General features: G+C 47.2%; 1 protein-coding gene across 2 annotated transcripts in view; it reads right to left on the bottom strand.

Moving 5' to 3' along the window:
* Positions 1 to 23198, bottom strand: part of LOC138491235 (tetraspanin-15-like) — a 290383-nt gene that overhangs the window by 118114 nt on the left and 149071 nt on the right. For both annotated transcript variants that reach the window (XM_069617633.1, XM_069617634.1), the window contains exon 4: positions 12710 to 12805. In XM_069617633.1, the coding sequence (XP_069473734.1) occupies positions 12710 to 12805 (96 nt within the window). The remainder of the gene's footprint in view (positions 1 to 12709; positions 12806 to 23198) is intronic.

Raw genomic sequence — 23198 nt, 5'->3', positions numbered from 1 at the left:
TCTGCTCTCCCAGGTACATTGGTCGGGGGGGTTAGAAACATTGTAGAAGGAAAGAAGACTTATAGAACAATATATGGACTGGGCTTGTGTTATATCTTTATTTTACAGGTTGCCCAGGTGGGCGGATCTCCACACAGATCTTTGTTTAAGGGTAGAGGCCAGTATTCTGCCAATTGTTCTAACCAACTGCTTTCCTCCTATGTCTATTGTTGGTTGCCTTTATTAAGTGATCTGTGTGACATTTGACCAGAGTATAGTTGATGCACTTTAATGAGATCTGATAATAATTGTGGTACCACTTTAGAACTGTATATATTTACCATTGTTGATTTTCTGAGCACAAAGTGAGTTATCGTTATAGTGTACATAACCTTGAATATTAATTATATAAAAACTGTGTTTTAACGAATACAGTGTGTGGACTTCCTTTGTGGGGTCTTGAGGACTACACTGCACTTAAGAACCAGCCTGCATCACCTCCTGAGAAGCTAGGCCTTGATTGCTTGACCAGCGCTACCCTATAGAGAATCTTGGCTGGGGTCCTCTGTGCCTCTCCTCTGCCTTATAGAGAGCAGAAGAACAGACCCCCCCCTCCAGTCTTTACACTGGTGGCAGCGGTGGGATGCTTATGGTTTTAAGAATCAGTGTATAACTGTGCCACTTACAAAATATCTGCACTTTGTTAAATTGAGGTTTAGTTGTGTACAATATAACTGAATTACAAGCAATGGAGTCTATTGCAAATGGTAAATTGACTAGGACGAGTTTAGAGGCTCTCCAGAGTGCTTGTGAAGCCAAGAAGTTAGACTTTGTGGATAAGTCTAGGGCTGAGCTGATAGCTGCCCTGGTGGACTTCCAGACTGGTGGTGAAACTCTTGAAGGCGGGATGCAACCAATGAGGACTCTGCCCCTGGGATTGTTGCTGAATCTGTCTCTGGGACTGCCACCATTCCGCCTCTGTTACAAACCCCAGCAATTCCTTGGAGCTTGAGTTAAGGATGAAATTGGCCTTTGAATACCGCAAGTTGGAAATAGATGCTGAGATTAAGAAGGAGGAGTTGGCTCAACAAGTGGAGCTCAATAATAGGGATCTTGAACTCAAAAATAAGGACCTTGAGCTCAAGAACAAGGAGACTGAATGTCAGAGAATCCAGCTAGAGAAAGCTAGAGTGGAGACTTCAGCTAAACCCAGTGAGAGTGTCAGGTCCCCAGCCACCACGTTTATGAAAGATTTGGTTGGTGTGTTTGTGGAGGGTTCAGATATCCTCCAATGGATTGAAGCGTTTGAAATCTACCCTATTCTAGATTCAGTTGCAATGTGAAAAGTTGGCTCTGGACCAATGACGACTAACAACCTGATCCTCTGCTCTAGGCCCGGTTCCTTGCATATATTTACCTGTTACGTCCGACTCCAGACTATAGACTTTTGCATTGCCACCTGTGATGTGAGGTTTTCCCACTTTTTGTACCTCTTGCAGTCATGTATTGTAAATATGTTAATAACTCATGGAATGTATCTTCTGTATGTATCCTCTGTATGTAACCTAAGCTAAAGTAATCTTGTTACTGCTGCGCCCGGCTACCCCTGGGTTTGGAGTGCATTATCAAACTAAAAAAATATACTAAACTAAACTAAATGACTTGTGCAATTCATGATGTTGATAAGAGAGATTGGGCCAAGTGTTTGTTAAGCCGAGTGCCTCAGACTGGATATGACTATATTCTGAAACTGAGTGTGGAAGAAAGGGGTCAGTATGAGTGAAAGAAGTCTGCTTTGATTGGAAAGTTTGGCAAGACACCTACCCAACACCTTAAAAAGTTCAGGGATTTTAAGAAAAGAGAGAATGTCTCTGGGCTTGACTGGGTGAGTGCTGGACACATGAACATGACTGGGTGGAGCGATGGTTACAAAGTGAAAACGTTTGTTGAATTGTCTCACCTTTTGTTTTTTAAGCATTTTTCTGAAGCCTGTTCACCAGAGCTGCGTCATTATGTTGCTGACCAGAACATTTTGGATCCCTTTAAGCTGGCTAGGTTGGCTGACAAGTGGGTCTCCCACTGGGTGTCCCCTAAGGACTCCAGTGGGAAGGACAAGGACAAAGAAAAGGGGACCTCTCGGAAAGCTGGAGTCCCAAAAGCAGTCACAGTCGGGTAAACCAAAACCTTCCTCTCCTAAGACCCAAAAATCTAGTGGGGATAAGACATCAGTGGATGGGAATAAGAATAGTGGTCCACCTGCTGCAAAGCAGGCTCCAAGTGCTTCCAGTACCGTACCCCACATTCCTGGCACCTGTTGGGAATGTGGGGCTCTGGATCACAAGAAGGGTGACTCCAAGTGTAAAGGTAAGGCACTTGGAGTACAGGCTGTCAGCCTGACCTACCCTTACCCCCATGTCTGAGGTGGAGGCCACTGTCCTCCCCTCCTCTACATGGATCACTTTCGATGCTTCTATAGAGATTTCCTTAGTGTCCCTTGGGACCGGGGACCAGTACACAGAAGTACTGGGCACTATCCCACAGAACACCCGCAGGTTCTTGAGAAGTGTCCTCTTGAATGGACAGCCTTCTACTGGCTTCAGATATGCTGGGCCAAGCACGACACTGGTAGACAGGACCCGCTCAAGCCAGAAGGCTATGTAGGTGCTCCTCTGAGAACCACCAAGTTAGCTGGTGGGACCCCCAAATTATCCCCTGTAGCCTTAGTCACACTCATGATTGGAGACAAGACAGCAAAGCTTCCTGTCCTGGTTCAGCACAATGTCCCTGCTAACATTCTGTTAGGTAATGATCTAGTAGAGTTGGGGTTGATCTCGGATGGTCTCCCCATGACTGCTGCTGCAGTCACTAGGTCACAGGTGACACAGGGTCTGGCTGGGAGTCAGGTACCCAAGCCAAAGGTGAGGCCTAAGGCAAGAAGAAGGAAGAACAAGAAGGCCACCTCTGTGAAAGGGGCTCCTTCTCTTCCTGCTGTTCCTACAGCACCATTGGGATCTATGCTCCAGATGGGCTGGATCCAGTAGAAAACCCAAACTCAACTCCTGAGGGAGAAGAGACAGAAGACTCTCCTGTGGGAGAGGTTCTCAACCTGGAGGACCACCCCGATCTTCAATGCCTGTTAGCTGAAGGGGGACCCTCCCGGGCGGACTTCTGTAAGGGACAGAGAGAGTGCCTCTCTCTTGAGGGTCTGAGGAAACAGGCCCTGTCCCTGGCACAAGCAGAAGTGACTAGGACATTCCAGATCTATTGGGAGGGTGAGCTCCTTGTTAGTGAGCCCTCTAAGCCTGAACCTGGTGCCCTCAAGAGGTTGGTGGTACCCCAGGTTTACAGGCCCTTCCTACTGCAGTTGGCGCTTGTGCCCTTAAGCTGGTCATCTTGGTACCAAGAAGACGAAGCAGAGGCTCTCTGCCCATTTCTACTGGCCTCGGATGGGAGTAGAAGTGGAGTCCCAATGCAGGACCTGCCCAACTTGTCAGTTGTCTGGCAAGACAGGAGGCAGTGTCATTGCCCCACTGCAAACATTGCCAGTGGTTGGTACACCATTTGAGAGGGTGGGCATCGACATTGTCGGTCCCCTTGACCCTCCCACTTCAGGTGGACATCGGTTCATCCTGGTCTTGGTTGATCATGCCACCAGGTGCCCTGAGGCTTTACCCCTTCGGACTATTACTGCCAAGGTGGTGGCCAGGGTTCTCCTGAGCATTTTCACCCGTGTTGGATTCCCTTAGGAGGTTGTCTCTGACACAGGATCCAACTTCATGTCTAGATACATGAAAACCACGTGGAAAGAGTGCGGGGTAATCTACAAGTTCGCCACCTCTTACCATCACCATACCAATGGTCTGGTTGAGAGGTTTAATAAAACTCAAGGGAATGATAGGTGCTTTGGAAGAGCCCCTAACGGGGAAATGGGATTTCCTCCTGCCATGCCTGCTGTTTGCTTACAGAGAGGTACCTCAAGAGGGTGTTGGTTTCAGCCCCTTTGAGTTACTCTTTGGCCATCCCGTGAGGGGGACCCTTGCCTTGATCAGAGAAGGTTTGGAGGCCACCCCTCCAGGTCACGCCAAGCAAGTGGGGGACTATGTGTTAGGCCTCCGGCGGAGGATGACAATGATGATGGGTCAAGCAACAGCGAATCTCAAGGCCAGCCAGGAATTGAATAAATACTGGCATGACCTTCAAGCCTTGCAAGTGGATTGGACTCTGGGACAGGAAATCCTTGTTATGGAGCCTACCAAGCCTAGAGCTTTGGCAGACAAGTGGACTGGAATCTTCAGGATCCTCTCCAAGATGGGCAAAGTCAATTATCTGGTTGACATGGGTGTGCCTGGAGTATTCCACGTTAACAGACTCAAGCCTTTCCACAGGCGAGCAGAAGTCTCATGTCTCTTGATAGCTTCAGAACAAGAAAAGGAGGAAAGTGAGCCCTTCCTGATTTGCTGCATAGCAACCCTCAGGATGGCTCAGTGGAGGGAGTACATCTCTCTCCCGATCTGACGACAGAGCAGCAGAAGGCCTGCAGGGCTTTGCTCCGGCAGTATGCCTCTCTGTTCTCACTGACACCAGGGCTTACACCTTGGTGTAGGCACGAAATTGACACTGGTGGTAGTGTGCCAGTCAAAAGCAGGTGCTACCATATGTCAGATACAGTTAAGAAGCACATCCAGGCTGAGGTCGCCAAGATGTTGGATCTGGGTGTTATTGAACCCTTAACCAGACCCTGGTCCAGTCCCGTGGTGCTTGTCCCCAAGGCAAGTTCCCATGCAGATACCAAGGATTGGAGGTTCTGTGTGGACTACCAAGGAGACAATGCCATCACCAAAACTGACGCGCACCCATTGGCCAGGGCTGATGAGCTCATGGACACCATAGGTGCTGCCAAATTTGTAAGCACCTTTGACCTTACCTCAGGCTATTGGCAAATAGCTCTGACGGACCATGCCAAGGAAAAGACGGCATTCTCAACACCTGAGGGACTCTAACAGTTTAGGGTCATGCCTTTTGGGTTGAAGAATGCCCCTCCCACTTTCCAGAGATTGGTCAATCATGCGCTCAGTGGGCTGGAGACCCTCTGTGTGGCCTACATGGATGACATTGCCGTCTACAGTTCCACCTGGGAAGAGCATTTGACACATCTGGATAAGGTGTTGCAGGCCTTGAAAAGGGCTAACCTCACTATCAAGGCCACCAAGTGCCAGATAGCTCAGGGAAAGTCATGTATCTTGGTCATGAGGTAGGAGGGGGTCAAATCCAACCTCTCCGCAGTAAAGTACAGGATGTACATGACTCCCACTACTCAAACCCAGGTGGGTGCCTTTTTGGGCCTCACTGGGTATTATCGCAATTTCATTGCTGACTATGGAACCATAGCTGCACCACTGACAGCTCTGATTTCACCCGAACAGCCTAGGGAGGTTAATTTGACTGAAGACTGTCAGAGGGCCTTTGATGGCTTGAAAGAATGTCTGTGTAGGGCACCTGTGTTGTGTGCGCCTGACTACAGCAAACTCTATCATCCAGACGGATGTCTGCAACACCGGAATGGGAGCTATCTTGTCCCAGTTAGATGACAAAGGGTAGAGAACTTAGGTGGGCTGCTGTTGAAAAGGAATGTTTCAGTATAGTTTGGAGCCTTAGGCGTTTTAGGCCCTACCTTACGGGGTCTACCTTCAAGGTCCAAACAGATCATAAGCCCCTGAAGTGGCTTATGCAGATGAAGGGTGAAAACCCGAAACTGCTCAGGTGGTCCATTAGCCTTCAAGGGCTAGACTTAACCATAGAGCACAGACCAGGGAAGAGTCACGATAATGCAGATGGCCTTTCCAGAAGGTATGTTGACCTTCTGGATGAGGGTGTCTATCTCGTAGGAGATTAGGCACCCTAACTTCAGTCTGGGGGGGGGCAACTGTGATGCTGGAAATGCATTTGAGGGACAGGGCCTCTATCCTTGTCCTGTAGTCCTTTTTCATTTGTGTTCTGTATTGTTTTATGCCCAGGAGTCCATGTTTGGTTTGGTGTACAGACCCCTAGGATACCCTTATGGCACCATGGGAGGGGGTGCATCCCTGTGCCCCTAGTGAATGTTGTTGGGCACCTGTGTGCGGCCCACAGAGCAGGGCATGGGCTGGTGGCAGCTCCATGCTGAATTTGACAGGTGCTCTGAGTATCTTCCATTTTGGGATAGCCAGGCCCTGCCATTGGAATCAGTTGATTCCTGATAGGACACAAGATGTCCCCTGTGGCCACTTGCTTTCTATTGCCTGTTACCTTGTTTTCCCAAAGTGCTGGGAAGCCCTGACTCCGTCCCTTCCCCCTGACTGGCTTTTGGGTGGAAGTTCCATATATGGTGTTGTTGTGAAGTCCAGGCGAGACTGGCTGGAGCCTTCCCAGTGGCTGTATGTTGTGGGTACACCCTGTGGGTGGGACCTGGGTGAATGGAGTGTGTGACCAATATGCACTTCTTGTTGTGGATATCTGGTTTCTGGTATGAGAGACTAAGACTGAGACAGCCCTGCCCAAAACTGGCATGAATGCAGTGTGTAGTGTTGAATGGCTAGGTACTTGTCCCAATCCACATTCCTTTTTGTGAGTGTCTGAGAGGGAGGAGTATGGCCTGAATGCTCTGTATGCCTAATTGGCTGACAGACTGCATGAATGCCCTTCTGTACGATAGGCTGCTGAGAGTGACCCAGCAGTGTGGAAGAGAGACAGAATGGTATATCTGGGGACTTCTCACCACTGGAAATTGTTCAGAAGCCGAGTTGACCCTTCAAGAGTAACTGGAACTGCTTATCCTTGATGCCCAGCTGGAAGAAGAAAAACTGCTGCTGCATTTGCTTTGACCAGATCCGAAAGCTGTCGAGTTCGCTGAGGACTGATCCGAGAGAGGACCTGTTTAGGCACCCTCCTCCCATGCTCCGAGGGGCCATCGAGCATCGCCAACCTTTGCCGAAGCTCCCTGGAAGTCAGACCCTCGAAAGGCTGCCGACCGGAGACAGGGACCGCCGAGGAGAACGAAGTGAATCACCCAGACATCGACGCCGTCGAAGTCCATTGCCGTCGACCAGGGTTCGGAGTATCGCCGTAACCACTGGAGGCCCGTCGAAGCCGTGTTGCCCAGAAGAGGGGACCGCTGGATGCTGTGCCGCTCATGACCGGAGCCGCCCGCTCCTTTGCCTAAGATTGTTGAATCGAAGGACTCCCTTGTCCGCACCGTCGACCGCTTAGTCCCACCGGAGAAAGTCGAGGATGCAGACGATGCGCCGAGGAGAATCCGCCGGTGGGTTTCCCGCCACCCAAAAACCACAAAGACTTCGACGACTTGACGCCCTTTTCACAGTTCTTCAGAAACTCTTTGCGGTCCTGAACTATCAATTCCCGAGGTGCCCTGCACACCTCATCCTCGCAGGACGTCGCCGACAAGCACCGCCTGGATCGACGCTGTGGTCTTGGCACCCTCAAACTTTTCATCGACGCCAAGTTCACTTTCTTCAATGCCTCTCGATGATCCGTGGCTCCTGCTTTAAAGGGAGTCACTCAAGAAGGATCCATCGACACCTCTTCGAAGAACTCTGCTCTACCAGGTACATTGGGGGGTGGGGGGTAGAAACATTATAGAAGGAAATAAGACTTATAGAACAATATATGGACTGGACTTGTGTTATACCTTTATTTTACAGGTTGCCCAGGTGGGGGGGGATCTCCACACAGAACTGTGTTTAACGGTAGAGGCCAGTATTCTGCCAATTGTTCTAACCAACTGCTTTCCTCCTATGTCTATTGTTGGTAGCCTTTATTAAGTGATCTGTGTGACATTTCACCAGAGTATAGTTTATGCACTTTAATGAGATCTGATAATAATTGTGGTACCACTTTAGAACTGTATATATTTACCATTGTTGATTTTCTGAGCACAAAGTGAGTTATTGTGATAGTGTACATAACCTTAAATATTAATTATATAAAGACCGTTTTAACTAATACAGTGTGTGGACATTCCTTTGTGGGGGCTTTGGGACTACACTGTACTTAAGAACCCGCCTGCATCACCTCCTGAGAAGCTAGGCCTTGATTGCTCGACCAGCGCTACCCTATAGAGAATCTTGGCTGGGGTCCTCTGTGCCTCTCCTCTGCCATATAGAGACCAGAAGTACAGAGCCCCCCTCCAGTCTTTACACAGGTAGATCTAAAGATGGATCTAGTTCCCTTCCAGTTTTTCTTCTCCCACCTTTCTAAAACACACACTCATCTCCCTGACCCCACTTGTTCCCACTTCCACTGTATGATCCTGCCTATGCCTGACCAGTTCCACCAAAATGTGCTTGCTCCGGCTTTCTATGTGGTGTTCCTCCTTCACCTCCATCCCACTCATCATCTTATGTTCAGGTCTCGGTTCCTACCTTTTAAGATGCAACCTCCTAGTCTGCTCTGGTCTCCCTGTACATTGCGGCTACCGCTCTATCCCCCTCTACACTGCGTGTTACCTCCTTTGGGGTATCCTCCTCTTCCTCTGATATTACACCTCCCATCTACTCCATACCACCTTACTCCACCTTCTAATCACACATTTACCCTGAGGTTTCCTCATGCTTCTTAGCCATTACCACTTCCTCCTCCTCAGTTGCAACCACCTCCCCCTTACAAACATCCGTTTTTTTCCCAGTCACTACCACCTCCTGCAACCCATCCCATTCTGATGATACCAGCTGCTCTGTCACACTCACAGCCTCCTTCCGTCTTCGATGTCCCTCTATAATTACCTCCATCATCTTAACTGAGATAACCTCCATCTGCCTTTCCCCTTCTGTTGTTACTAACTCCTCCTTGAGCCTCTTAGCTCTCCCCACCTCTTCCTGCTCTCCAATGCTGCCACCTCACCACTCCCCTCATCTGTTTAGCCTTTGCATCTTCCATGACTTGCCAGGCTCCAGTTTTCCACCAAAAACAAGCCTCCTGGCCCTGCAACCCACACTGGGCAAACGAGGCTGGATGCTTTTATCAGATACATCTATGGGGACTCCACTCTTGATCGATCTCACCCCCCACACCAATACAAATATGAATGCAGGATTAGGTCAGAATGGTCAATTCACCACCTACCATATTCAGTGGTAAGGTTCCTACAGCCATATCTTGCATGAATTAAACAAAGTCAGTAGGTCAGCATCATCTAGCAGGTTGCCTAGCTCAGCTATATTCCAAGATAAAATCTTGAGGAAAGTGGGTCACCTCAGAATCGGTCAAGCTAAAGATAGTTTTCTCTGCCTCCAAAATAGAATTCTGCTGTTGCTAAGGACTCGTTCAAGCTGCCGATAACCGACTGCAAGTCAATAAACTTCTTCTAAATCCCAAAGTGGCTCATACCAATTTGCTAAAGTAATCAAAGGTTTGCTTAGGTGCTTTTCCGCATGAAATAGGGGCAACAACTTCCCCAGTTACGGTAATTGCTCTTTGAGAACTTGGGGGATAGAAATAATACAGAAGTAGAGCTAGAATTCCATTGCCCCTTAAGTAAGACACCAAATTAGACTTCAACAAATGAGCACCACAGGAGAATTACATTATCCTACAATACAATCACTCCTAAGAGTTTTAGTAATGCGCCCAGTTTATTCCACTCTTCATGCCATAAAGACAACTCTGGAATTAATTGGAATTCCCCTTAAGTTGCTATTGAGCCAATGGCCCTCATTATGGATGTAGCCTGCAACTTCGGTTTACGGTTTCCGCCGCCCGATATGCAGGGATATTACAGGCTGCAGAGAAACATTATGTTGCCATTCCCATGGAGACCTCACGGGAATGGGAACAATGAGGCACCAGCACCATTGGTAACGGTGCCGGTACTTCAGTGAAAAATCTGCTGGTAGTTTACTGGCCTTACCGGCAGACCTGTAGTTTGCCGGACTGAAAATGAGGGCCAATGAGTCATTTTTTGAACAAAGTTTCTGTGTTTTCACTGGTGGCTTTTGATCATCCAGAACCTGTCACAATACTAATATGAGCGGCCCAGCCTCTGGAGGAAGGCCAAAAAGATGAGGGGTTAGTTCTCCACAGAGCTAAGATTCCCATAAGGATCGATTGGTCTCCCTTCTTACCCCAGCCTTCTGGAACTCTCCTCGAATTTCTTGTCTCCTGCTCTCACCAGCATCCAGCAGCATTCCTCCAGCCTTCTTTCTCCAGATCCTTGTCTTGTTCCTTTTGTTCACCTCTCCAACTCACTCTCAATGAGCGAAACTCATCCTCTCAACTTCCACCACCTTCTGTCATAGGCCCTACCTTTTATACGGTGTTAGCTGTGCCTACAAACCTCTCTCTGGTTCAAGGTATCGCAGGTGTGTTTCCTCTGGTAGATGAGATGGGGATTGGCAAATAGACTTGTCCCTGGGGATGGTTTACAGCTCTGATGTGGCACCTGGATTCGCCTCATCCTTCCCTTTGGGTGGTCCTCCCTCTTCCTGTCACACCCAGGCCTTGCCTTTGCAGTGAACCTAACCAGTCTTAGCTGTATGAATGTGGAGCCTTTGGACGGTGCCCATTATATTGGCAGTGTTCCATCTTCTGGTTCAGGTCCCGCTACTGCCCCTATATGAGATTTATGTACCTGCATGAGAGGAGCCAAGTGGGAATTTGCACTTTGGCTTGCCACTCCTCAATTCCCTTAGAGGGTTTCCAGCATCTGTGGTAGCCATGTGATGAGCCCTGTATCCTGCGTGTGGCATGGTGTGAGGCCTCCCAATACTGTCATGGGTTTAGCATCACTTGGAGGCCTCCAGTACCCCTTGGCAACTCCACCATCCACCAGCAAGGACTGGCGGGCAACTACTTCACACAGTCTCCAATAAAACAAATACCTCCTCGATGGATTACACATGGCAACTATAAAACAATAGTAGTCCTGCAGTGCACTGCTAGAATCCTGCTCAACATAGAGCCCAGCCCCCGTCCAGCGCAACGCAGACAGTTTTAATTCCACCAGTTCTCGGTTTAGGATGATCAATAGGCCAATATGCTCGGGAAAGGCTGCTTCCTAAATTCACAACGGACAGGGAAAGCAACACTAGCCGGCTCCTTCAAAAGGTCACCTCACTATGCCTCAGCCGAAGCACCCAAACTGCCCAAACTGCCACATGCAGCTAGCTGTGGCAGTCCAGTCTATGAAGGGAATCAGCCCTGCTCACTCAAGTCTCCTGGGATCCACAGCTGCCTGTACTCGGAGCTCCCTTCCTAAATGTAGGTGCCCTTTCTCTCCTAAGTTTCTCATGCCATCCTCCTTCTTGCCTCCATTTCGCTCTTCTACCTCTCACACTCCAACCCTTCCTCACCTTCCGCCCCTTCGTACAGTTCCTCATTTCCTTCATCTTTCCATTCCTCCGTTCGCCATCTTCCTCCGTGACGTTCTACCTCGCTTGCAATCCTGCTTTGATGCTTCAGAGGCTGCTGTACAGCAGGCATACTGGTTAACACTTCACTGCCCAAACAAATGAGCCCAATTGGATTCCCCACGCACCTAGGACGAGCAATCTCCTCCTCGGCACTTAAAAGCAACATAGCAGTTAAGTGATTCGATGAGGCATGCTAGCTGTACCTCCAGGGTAACTGGACATGGTCTTGCACCATCATCATTAGTTGCAATGTTACACAATTAGAACTCGCTTTGAGATTGAGGCCGCAAGTGAATTTATTTCACTTTTATGGGATGACTTGTTAAACTGAAACCAACAACCATAATGTTTGTCCTACTTGCCTAATAAGTAGTAGTGAAGAAAGTTAAGATTGACCATGTGTAAAACATATGAAGGAACGATGAATACGCCAATAGCCTTCCTTCCCTTCCAAAGATAAAGCAAAAGAGGGTGCATGCTAGCAAGAAGGTAACCATGCATGCAAGTGCATACTAATGATAGAAGAGTGCTTGCCCGAAGCTGGGCAACAGAAATTAAGATTCATAAATCTAGCCATCAAAGCGGTATGTTAAAAATGATTCAAAAGACCGTCGTGTCTAACCTCGCTTAGGGGTCTGCAACATGTGGCTCCCCAATGTTTTGCCACAACCATCTCATCAGCTCTTGCTGGCATAGTCAACGGTGAGGGGTCATAGGAGTCGTAGGTCAAAACATCTGGAGAGTTACAAATTGCAGACCCGTGCACTAGATGTGTATTTATTTTATTGTTCACTTGTTAGGCACCTATACAGCAAGTTAATACTGTTGTAGATCCGTTTCTTCACAGTAGCAGTGCCTGCAACATTGGGATTCAAGGAGCTTCTTCAAATTCACATTTTGGCAGCTACGAGGAGTTGTGTATATTTTCACTGGATTGACCATCTCCGCGCTTGTGTGTCAGAGAATTCCCAAGCTTCCCTTAGAACTGCACCATTTCCCCAAGTTCTTTGCCATCCTCAAGCATCTTTTATTACTCGTTAATAGGAAACAAACTTTATTGTTTATTAGGTATCACTTCTTCGGCAGTGTCTTTCTGTGCCTAGGACCTGCCGCCTCCATCTGAAGTCTGTACAAATGGTCACTGATTCATCTCAGGTCTAAACAGTGTCTGGCAAATGGTATTAAATCCCCCTGGTAGACCTGTTTAAGGATGGTGCACACAAACATTAAGCAGGGAAGTACATCCTTACATTAAATGCACAGATTTCTGAAATTGTTAGATAAAGTTACCCACTCATAATTCTAGAAACCCCACAGAGTACACAGACCTTTTCTTGAATGAAGTCCAAAATATTCTTAAAATCCAGATCATCATAGTAATGCTTGATCCCTTCTCGAATGTTAGTATGTATAAGTGTTTTCATCTAAATGTTTAACAAGAGAAAAAAAAACAAGCAAGCAAAAGAGAAGTTAATTATCTCAGTGCACATCTTGATGATATTTTCACTTGCATTCCAATCTTTCTTGATCATAAACACTTGACTGCATTTATTTGAAATGTTAAATCTAGGAGGTCGCAGTGAGCAACTAGGGATCTAGAAAGAGAAGGTTCTGGAGGACAGCAGCCGCTCCATATCCTCAGAGCCCTACTCTGTTCATTCAGGGGGCATGCGCTAGAGCACCAAACTTTTCTGGAGCATAGCAGCATATCGGCTATGTTCCAACTCCAGACCTATGTCATTGATTTCAGCCAAGAAGCTTCAAGCCAAGTTAAGGAAAGTGAAGCAGTGTTACTAAAGCATATATGCCGAACTCCAATGCAAAAGGTGTGCTTCCATTATTGCAGACCGGAGAGGGAACTGCATTGAGAGTCTGCAGACGATTAGTGGCACTGATGAACACTCAATGTGCAACATAAAAAAGAAAAATGTTAAAAATATGCGTTGCACATCATCTGATTTTGGTTGATTTATATCGCGAAGCAGGGGCACGGTTTGTAATGTCCAAATTTGTCATCCGCTCCGCCATAAAAATCTGGCAGCATCACCAATATGCAATTTAGAAGTAGTTCAAGAGCCTATGGATTTCTATGGAATCCACCTGCTTTTACACATCCTCAGAGCAGGAGGATTCCATAGGCATCCATGCAAATTCAAACCATGTCCATACATGGCGGAAGGAATGTACTATTGCATACATTACAAGGTGTAAAAAGGTACCAGAACTTGGGCCAACAAGGATTTTGATGAATTCATTCCTTCCCAGAATGTAAACGCCAAAACTATACGAAGTGTCTGTGCAATTACTGAGGCAATCCAAAAAGAGCCATTCAGTGAATTCTCTTTGAAGTAATCATGCCTGCCTTGCAATATAGTCTTTAGATGCTGCTCAGTTATGCCCTTGCTTTCCGAATGCGTTGCTGGACAATGCTAGAAAAGTAAGGTCAATTACCCTGTCTGAAGGACATGAGGCAATTGATGCGTATACCGCTACAAGAGCTGTGGCGCGCGCAGTGTTCCAGTTGATCTGTTCAAATACTGCATGCACATATGGGCTTCACTGCGAACATATTTTTTTGATGAAGGGGGAGAGAGGAGCATCTCAGCAACATGAAAAACAAAATAAGTAATTCCAATGTCTAATAAGACCAAAAATTAAGGTCTGCTAGATTTTCACCCAAATTCCCTCTAGGGCTCAACAGCCAGGATTTTGGCAGAGTTCCGCAACATGACGTTTTACAATGGACAGAAAAGTACCACACTAAGAGACAACCAATTGAGTTTTCTGAATGAGTTTAGTACATTGTCTAATTTTTGTCCGAAGGCTTCATCACTAAACTCTGTAAATGGGCCACAAACATATCTTGAAATGGTTCCGATTACTTAAGCATATAATCTTCGACTATGAACAATCCAAAACAGCCCCAGACCTGAATGTTCGGGGACATTTATTTGGATGGTATAAACATGCAAGGATCAATTACATTCAAAATAACACCCTTTGCATACTCAGTCATAAAACATTCTTCAAACGAACACTGCACATCGCTGAATGCTTCTGGGCATAATATGGCATAATATGGGCAGGGGCAAAAACTGCTCATACTGGGTGGTTCTCTCGGCACTCCCGGCACCCTCACCTCTGGTATGTGCTTTTAACCTTACGACAACTCCGACCGCTGTAGGACCATCAGTTCCAGTAAATATCTCTCTCCCACCCCCCTGCCGGCCTCTGCTAGGAGCCCCTAGGGTGCCCACGATGACTGTGCTTTTCGCACTAGCCCATCTGCACCCCTACCTTCATTTGCCGCCAATCCTTCAGCACTTTTGGAGGCTACATCTTCGCTCCTGCTATGAAGGTGTCTCACTCACGCTAGTCAATATTCTCTAACCATGCTCTTTGACGGACAGCAGAGATTCCGTACAAAGCGGTGTGAGAAACCTGGAGGTATTCTCCCATGTAGACCCCGAGAATCCTCTACTCAGGTGGCCTGGGGAGGGCCATCACTTTTGGATCTCAACCTTAGGGGTGGACAAGCGAGGGAGGGTCACCTGGGTAGGGGAGTCCGGGGTTGTGACCATGGAAGAAACCCAGGGGAGATGCAGTATCCCAAAGTGAGAAGAGGCAAAGAGGAGCAAGTCCCAGAAGCCTTCATGGGATATACAAGTCCCACTGTCCTGGATCCAAGAAGGAGGCAAGGATATCGCTCCAGAATAGAGGCAGAGAAAAAGGGGGATCAGAAGAAACAAAGGTCGAGCCTTGACCGTAAAACCTATCCAACGCCCACTATTCCAGATCATAGGGTTTGCTGGCAACACCAGGGCCTTCATAACAAAATCCCAGGAGCTGAGAACGACTTTAAAAGGGAGGATCACCCCATCACAGACAATCAAGGCCAGGGGATTCCCTTTTTTCCTCTTTCCATCATTCTATGCTCCTTCGGCCCACAGAAAGTATTTTCAATCTTATCCCATCTCCCGTTCCCAGTTTCCAACAAGTACTGGGACGGGGAAGAGACGACCGAGAATAATAAAGATTACCCAGAGGCACAACATTGGGATGCAGGGAGAGGCCAATTACATTTCTCCACTTGGTGGTCCTACTAATAGAGTCAGGCAAGGTCAGGCATTTACCTTAACTATGCACACCTGACTCCACTTGACTCTCACGTATAAAAGGTGTGGTTCTGCGAGCTGGAGTTGCTGGTTGGAAGTTGACGCGAGGAAGCAGTTGCTGCAGTAGACTGCAGCAAAAGAAGCATGAAATATTGGCAGGAGAGCGGAGCGGAGCAGTGTGTCAGAGAGGTTGTGGCGAGGGAGCTGTGTCTCCAGGAAGCCGGAGTGAGGCGTGCAGCCAGCTGCTGGCTGTGTCCAGGCCAGTGCTCGTTCCTCTAAGACATGTGCCAGTCCTAGAGGTATCGGAGGGGCAGGTGGCAAGACCCTGACCTCGAACCGACAGATCCAGAGGACCTGCTCGCCAGCACTACGCTATGGGCTGAGTTTTGCAAGGAATGAGAGATAAACTAGGTAGCGTGCGGGTGGTTGGAGCGGGAGCAAAAGTGCTTAAAGATGCAAGTAGCGCATTATTTGGAAAGGAGAAATGAAAGTGAGGAAAACCAGAGAAACAGTGTGCAGGTGGCGCCAAGACAGAGAAAGACAGAAAGAGTGAATTTAAAGGGAGCGGAAAGCAAAGAGGGTGCAAGCGACCCGAAAGCAGGAAAGAGGGTGCAAGTGGCCCAAAAGTAGAATAAAGAGAGTGGAAAGCAAAGTGAATGTAAGCGACCCGGAAGGAGGAAAGAGGGTGCAAGCAACCCAAAACCAGAAAAGAGGGTACGAGTATGGGCGTAATTTTAGGGAGGGGCAGGGGTGTTTGTCCACCCCCAACTTTCATGGCACACCATTTTGTCCCCATTCATTTGGCTTGGGCACCTTTTATTCAGATGTCACGTTCCCCCCAACATTTTCATCAAAGTTACACCACTGGGTACGAGCGACCCAAAAGTAGAAAAAGGAAGGAGCAAGGGTGCACGATCAAGTGAGAAGAGTGTGCCAGGGGCATGGCAAAGAAAGAGGAGTGTGCAAGAGACACAATAAAGGGAAAAGGAGGTGCAAGTGTGCACAGCAAAATAGAAAGAGGTGAAAGAGAAACAAGAGCAGAGTGGAAAAGGCACCAGAGGGAAAAGGTGCCAGAAGAAATATACAAGGTGTAAAGAGAGGGGTCAGAAGTCAGAGGGAAACAAGGGGACTCTCCGACACTGCCCCCTTGAAGTACTAGATGTTGAAGGGTACATCCTGACCAGGTGAATTTTTTGTTTGATGTTTCAAACCAGAGGGACGTAAGCTTGGAGAAGGGAACCCTGAGAGGCCTAAACAGAAAATGTTTTTTTGTTTGGAACTGGAAGGATCGAAGCTTGGGAAAGGGATCCCATTGGCTTGCTGCAAGAGCCCTATGATGAGGGAAACCCTTTTGAGTTGAATTATTTTTGAAATTGGCAGAACTACACTTGATGTTAAGGCTACCTGAGACCAGTCTTTATTTGCATTTTTTTGAGCCACCATATTGTTATTTAAGCAGACCCCAGAGCACATTTCATCTAAGAATTAGGGCAAGCATAGGTAGGGACAGAGAGATTTGGTTTTGGCCTTACGGACATAGACAGCCTTCAGAAACATCAGTTGAGGGAACAGCCCCATTAGAATTAGGGGCAGTTAGGTATTACACCAGCCCAATAAAGCTCTTCAATAAAGGTTTCCAAACTCTTACTTTTGAGTCTGTGTCTCTCTTGATAGCATGGCTGTCTCACAGCAGTCAGAACGCTTGTAAATCAGCGGCAGTCTGCTTACAATGCTTAAGCCCCTCTTGTCCATTGTATGCTACCAGTTATGTCAACCATGACCTCCGGCGAAATACACACTCCACATCCCCCCACATTCCCACATGGGACCATATCATTGGAGATCACTTGGTCTATACAAGAGTTTTAGGGGGAATAGAAAAAAAGAGAAAGAATGGGAACTAGAGTGGCAGCGAGTAATTCTCAGAGAGCTGCAGTAAAATGACATTCATATGGGTCTTGCACTGAGGGGGACTACATTTTTGGAAATACTAATCATGATAAAACTTTTCATTGATCTCCATTTGTTTGGTGTAAAGCACTATAGAAGAACTGTAAACAAAGTGCTTTACAAAATACATGGGACGGTACAATAAGAGGAATGCTAACAGAAAACACAGGACAGAGAAGAAGTAAAAGGACACAAGAAATCCATCAAGATAGAAATGGTGTGTGGAGCTCAGGAAAACTGTCCAACATGAGGATTTTGCAAAATACGACAGACGAATTCTGCAACTTAAACAGGCCTCACCAACCCAGGATATCAGACAATATAGGTAGGGGGCCAGTGTCTGCATCTACAAAAAAACAGGTCAGGCAAAATAAATGGCTCCAGAAAGGGTGCACACATGCGCTGCTCGACCCAAGGGATAAATCGGGCTGCCACAGGTAGCCAGGAAATGAAAAGCAATTCCAGGTATCCACCATCACCAAGTCAACCAAGTCTCTGTAGGTCACACACAGGAGACACCTACCACCTCCCACAGCCACAGTTCAGATCCGTATGACACTTGGTCCTTGATCACATTCAGACCGTTCTGTTGGCAAGATTATATGAGGTTCTTGATAAAAGGCAGCATACCCCTCATTTCTGAGTGCCCCTTCTCCGCTGGGTTTGGCCACAAAATGCCATTGCTAATGCACAGTGAAGCCATGGTGGGGCACTACATGCGGGGTAACACAGCGTCCACATGCTCTGGTCCCTCGCCAAGGCTGGCCGCCCCAGCACTGCCAGATGCCGAAAATGAACAGTGTGAAAACTGGTGTGTGCTGCAGCAACCTGGGGGCTAGCGGCAATGGTCCCAGCTCGTCTGCCACCTCCTCCTCTACAATCCGCTGCCACGGCTTCAGGGACCTCCACCCCAGCTGCAGCCAGAATCTCTTCTCCTCCTTGAACATCTCGGCTGCCTCATTGGTTCTGTTTGCGAGGAGGAACGTCCAAACAATGTATACATTGTGAGGAACCAGGAATGAGACACGGACAAAGAAGACTTATATAGAACAAAGGGGGGTCTGGGAATCTCTCTACCAGCACGAACACAGCCCAATGACTTGTTCTTGGGTGAATAACCCCTGGGAGAGACTCTACCAAGTCTTTAGCTCACTGTCCCTTTCACAGAGAAGAAATTTCCCTGCATATCAGCCTTTGTCCTGCCCAGGGGCAGTCCAGCGCCGAAATGCTAGGCAATTCTCCTCTGAACAAGAGTACCATCAGTAACCCCATACACGTGTTTCAGCCTTGTTGGGCATCATCAGTGAGGTGAAACTGTTGCCTCTCTAAGAACAGTGAGCAAGGGGTCCACGTCTGGATCGCCCTGTTAACTTAGGGTGAAACCCAAAGTTAATTTATTCAGAACAAGGGGGGGTCTGGGAATCTCTCTACCAGCACGAACACAGCCCACTGACTTGTTCTTGGGTGAATAACCCCTGGGAGAGACTCTACCAAGTCTTTAGCTCACTGTCCCTTTCACAGAGAAGAAATTTCCCTGCATATCAGCCTTTGTCCTGCCCAGGGGCAGTCCAGCGCCGAAATGCTAGGCAATTCTCCTCTGAACAAGAGTACCATCAGTAACCCCATACACGTGTTTCAGCCTTGTTGGGTTCTACCCTAAATTAACAGGGCAATCCAGACGTGGACCCCTTGCTCACTGTTCTTAGAGAGGCAACAGTTTCACCTCACTGATGATGCCCAACAAGGCTGAAACACGTGTATGGGGTTACTGATGGTACTCTTGTTCAGAGGAGAATTGCCTAGCATTTCGGCGCTGGACTGCCCCTGGGCAGGACAAAGGCTGATATGCGGGGAAATTTATTCTCTGTGAAAAGGACAGTGAGCTAAAGACTTGGAAGAGTCTCTCCCAGGGGTTATTCACCCAAGAACAGGTCATTGGGCTGTGTTCGTGCTGGTAGAGAGATTCCCAGACCCCCCTTTGTTTGCATACATTAACTTTGGGTTTTACCCTACGTTAACAGGGCAATCCAGACGTGGACCCCTTGCTCACTGTTCTTAGAGAGGCAACAGTTTCACCTCACTGATGATGCCCAACAAGGCTGAAACACGTGTATGGGGTTACTGATGGTACTCTTGTTCAGAGGAGAATTGCCTAGCATTTCGGTGCTGGACTGCCCCTGGGCAGGACAAAGGCTGATATGCGGGGACATTTCTTCTCTGTGAAAAGGACAGTGAGCTAAAGACTTGGTAGAGTCTCTCCCAGGGGTTATTCACCCAAGAACAGGTCATTGGGCTGTGTTCGTGCTGGTAGAGAGATTCCCAGACCCCCCCCTTTGTTTGCAAAGAAGACTTATATGTTTGTGGATACAAACCTTTATTGAAATAACTAGCAGTTGTACCCACAAAGTTCCCCCTTTATATGTCTATAAATAGAGAGAGAGAGATTATAGAGGAGCAGATGTATATATCTGCAGAAGATCCCGCCCCCTTTGTATTGGAGACATGAGACTGTTGAACGGGATATTATATTGTGCCTCTTTATTGTATATATTGGCCTAAGCCCAGTCGCTCTACGAAGAAATCCGCGTTGCAAAGGTTCTGACTTTAGATCAACTTAGCTGCCATTTTAGGATCATCCGCCATTTTGATTCTGACTCCAAAGTCACCCTGTTTTATAAAATGGTGGACAGTGTTCTTCTGGTTTTAACATGGCCGTCTTGACCTCTGCATGCAAGTTAATGCTTAAACTGTCCGCAGGCCAAATGTTAGGGTCAAGTAATGAGACCTTGTCCTTCGTTGACCTGTAGATCGAGGATTACCTTTACCAAGGAAACTGATCCGCGAGCATATATTAAGCACAATGTTGTTTAAATATTGAAAGTGAACACTTGTTTGACTACATTGTATAAAAACATGTATGAAAGCTTAATGTTAAATCCAAAGAACACACTGCTGCCATTGTGACCCATTTGTGAATATACTAGGAATAATCCATATGCCTATAGATGAATAAATTAGAAGCGAACTCGGCATGAACCCCTAGCCCGAAAAATGGTTAACCTGTAAATGGGCTGGACATCATCTTACAAAATTGTATAAAAGAGCGAATGTTCTGATATACAGCCCCACTCACTTTTCAAACCGCATGAGCTGGTATTCACTGTGATGTCCTGAGGGCCTGATAGCTATCTGATACTTTGTTCCTTTGAAAACGGTTCAGTTGTAGAATAAAGATCTGTGTATCTTTGTAAACCTGCGTTTGGTGTATTTCCTTTTGTGGTACTCAGCCTCGATATTTCCTTTTGCTTTTACAAGACAGTGCCTTGTCTGACACCAGCTATCCTACCAATACAACAGTGGGTATTTGGAAGGAGATATCCATTGAGACAAACCTATCGAATGTACCCCCGAAGTGATGACAACCTACTGGAGGAACCCCCTCAAGGAATATGACAAAGAGCTGAGAAAATGAACTGATGACATCATAAGAAAGTGTGCACGATATCCCAAGATACTAATGAAGATGATGTATGGGTCTTAGAGGAGAAGAGACTAAGTAAAAGGAATCAAAAGAACCTTAAAGTTTAAAAGAAGATTACACGTTAACGAAGTGCTGCAGAAAACAGAAGTTCAATGAATGTACAGACGCTGAAACGCAGGGTAGATCAAGTCATCATATAAGCTAGCTATGATTATTGAATAGAATGCAGGCAAATATAGAAACTGGACATTGGTATCATGTAAGCAAAAAAACATGAAAGGGAATGAAAAGCTGTGTCGCAGTGGAATAACAGGCAGCTGAAGTTGCATGGCGAGGCTGTCTGGCCTGAAGTCAAGATCCTAGAAATCGGGGTCAGATATCTACTCTGAAGAGAACGAGTGTGCGGAGGATGAATCTTCTCATGTTAAGGTGCAAGAACTAATACAAAGAATGCCAAGTTTGGATTCATTTAAACCATATAAAAGCTGCAGAATGGAGCAAATTGTGGTCTCTTGTCACGTGAGCCAAGGATGGAAATAGAACTTGAACTTGGAGTTCCAGACACGATAGCGAGTGCCCTCACTCCCGTGCATTCTCAGGATGAGAATACTCTGCAACGCCAAGTACAAAGACAATTTCATGGCAGAAGGCATGGGTGATGAGATGGTGGACTAATTGGGTGGTGGGGTACCTTCATGCCCTATCTCCCTGCACCTGGGTCTTGGCTTACGAGCTGCTAAATGAACCAAATGTTCCAGACATGGCACAAGCATGCCAACCAATTGTATTAGTCCATATAACAAAGGACCTTATAGCTTAGAAGACCAATCAAACAGGATGTAACTAGTGTTTCAGAAATGACCATGGTTGGTGTATGTAATAATTAATCGGAGGTGTTGCTAGAGTTAATCCACTCCTTCGTTTATATATCCTTTGGTGGATAGTTTTTGACCAAACCTTTAGATGAACTTAATCTGGCCATTGTTTGAGCGCCATTGTATACAGCAGCTGTCAGTGTTGAGACAGAATGAAATTCAGTTCAGCAAATGATCAGACAAATAACTTGTGTTTCAGCATTTACTACTGGTTGTGGTGTGTTTTTGTCGTCATGTGACTGAAGCAAGAACCCTCTGCTTGGAAATATGCTCACGCAATTAAGGAACAGTGTGGAGAAGTGGGGGGCGGATGTCTGTCTTACTTACCGGTAATCTTCATTACTTCATCTCCTTCTTCCTCGTCCCAATACTACAACCCTCCTTCCCATCTCCCCCTATCCTACATGAAGTCTCTTGGCATGTACAGTCCTACATGCGGTCCCTTGGCATGTACAGGAGTTGGGAGAGGCATATCTCCTTCATAGCTTCCCCCTGGGAAGGAGTGGAAGCTGATGGTCCTACAGGCAAAACTTTCACAAACAAACCAGGGGGTTGGTGGGTAAAGGTGAGCAGGAGTGTGGGGCGGGGGACATGGAAGGGGTGGGGAAAGAAAAGAGGGCAAAGGGTACCCTCATGTAGTGCACGTGGGACGGGAACCATTCACTCAACCTGAAGTGATGTGATAAAGGAGGTCAGGACAATGAGGGTGGATGGTGTCGCTTACATCGGTTAGTGCATGTGGTTGTCTGAATGAGGAGATGGACACATCACGCAAGTATGGAAAGAGAGCAATGTCGATTTCTCATAAGCAGTCCAGATATTAACCCACTGAGCTACTGCACTGGCGAAGGAGATGGATTGCGCCACTGCGTTCCATTTTGGTCACCGCAAGGGTAAACGGCTTACCTAGGTGGGCCATTCAGCCTTCTCTTGGTGCCCGAGCAGAAACGTTTTAGCCCAGGATTCCTGTTTTTCGATGCCTTGTTTCCAGGGCCAACTTGATGCGCGTGCGCCAATCTGCTCTCCTCTCCAACCATCGGCATCATCACTCTGTGCCCCCACCTTTACAAGCAGGGAACCTTTACAAGCAGGGAAGGAGCAGGTCTTTTATTCTGGAACATCCCATCAAACTCTTTGCCGGGTGATGACTAGGAGCACATCACACGCAGCCTGGGTGTTGCTGCCCCCAAATATTTTGGGGCTCATTTGCCTTTAAGTGTTAACTGCACGCAGTCCCCTCCATATATTTTTGTGGTTTGCACTACGAAGTGCAAAAAATGCAAATCTGGGCGTTCCTGCGTTTAAACGATTTATTTTTTTTGCATTGTATTGCAAAGAAGTGCACATGTCTGTGCACCATGTACGCGTGGTGGGAGGCATGTAACGTTGACACCAA

This window comes from Ambystoma mexicanum, chromosome 10 (genome assembly GCF_040938575.1).
Source record: "Ambystoma mexicanum isolate Mex_15411 chromosome 10, UKY_AmexF1_1, whole genome shotgun sequence".
Taxonomy (NCBI): Eukaryota; Metazoa; Chordata; class Amphibia; order Caudata; family Ambystomatidae; genus Ambystoma; species Ambystoma mexicanum.
This window is presented reverse-complemented; position numbering and strand designations above follow the sequence as displayed.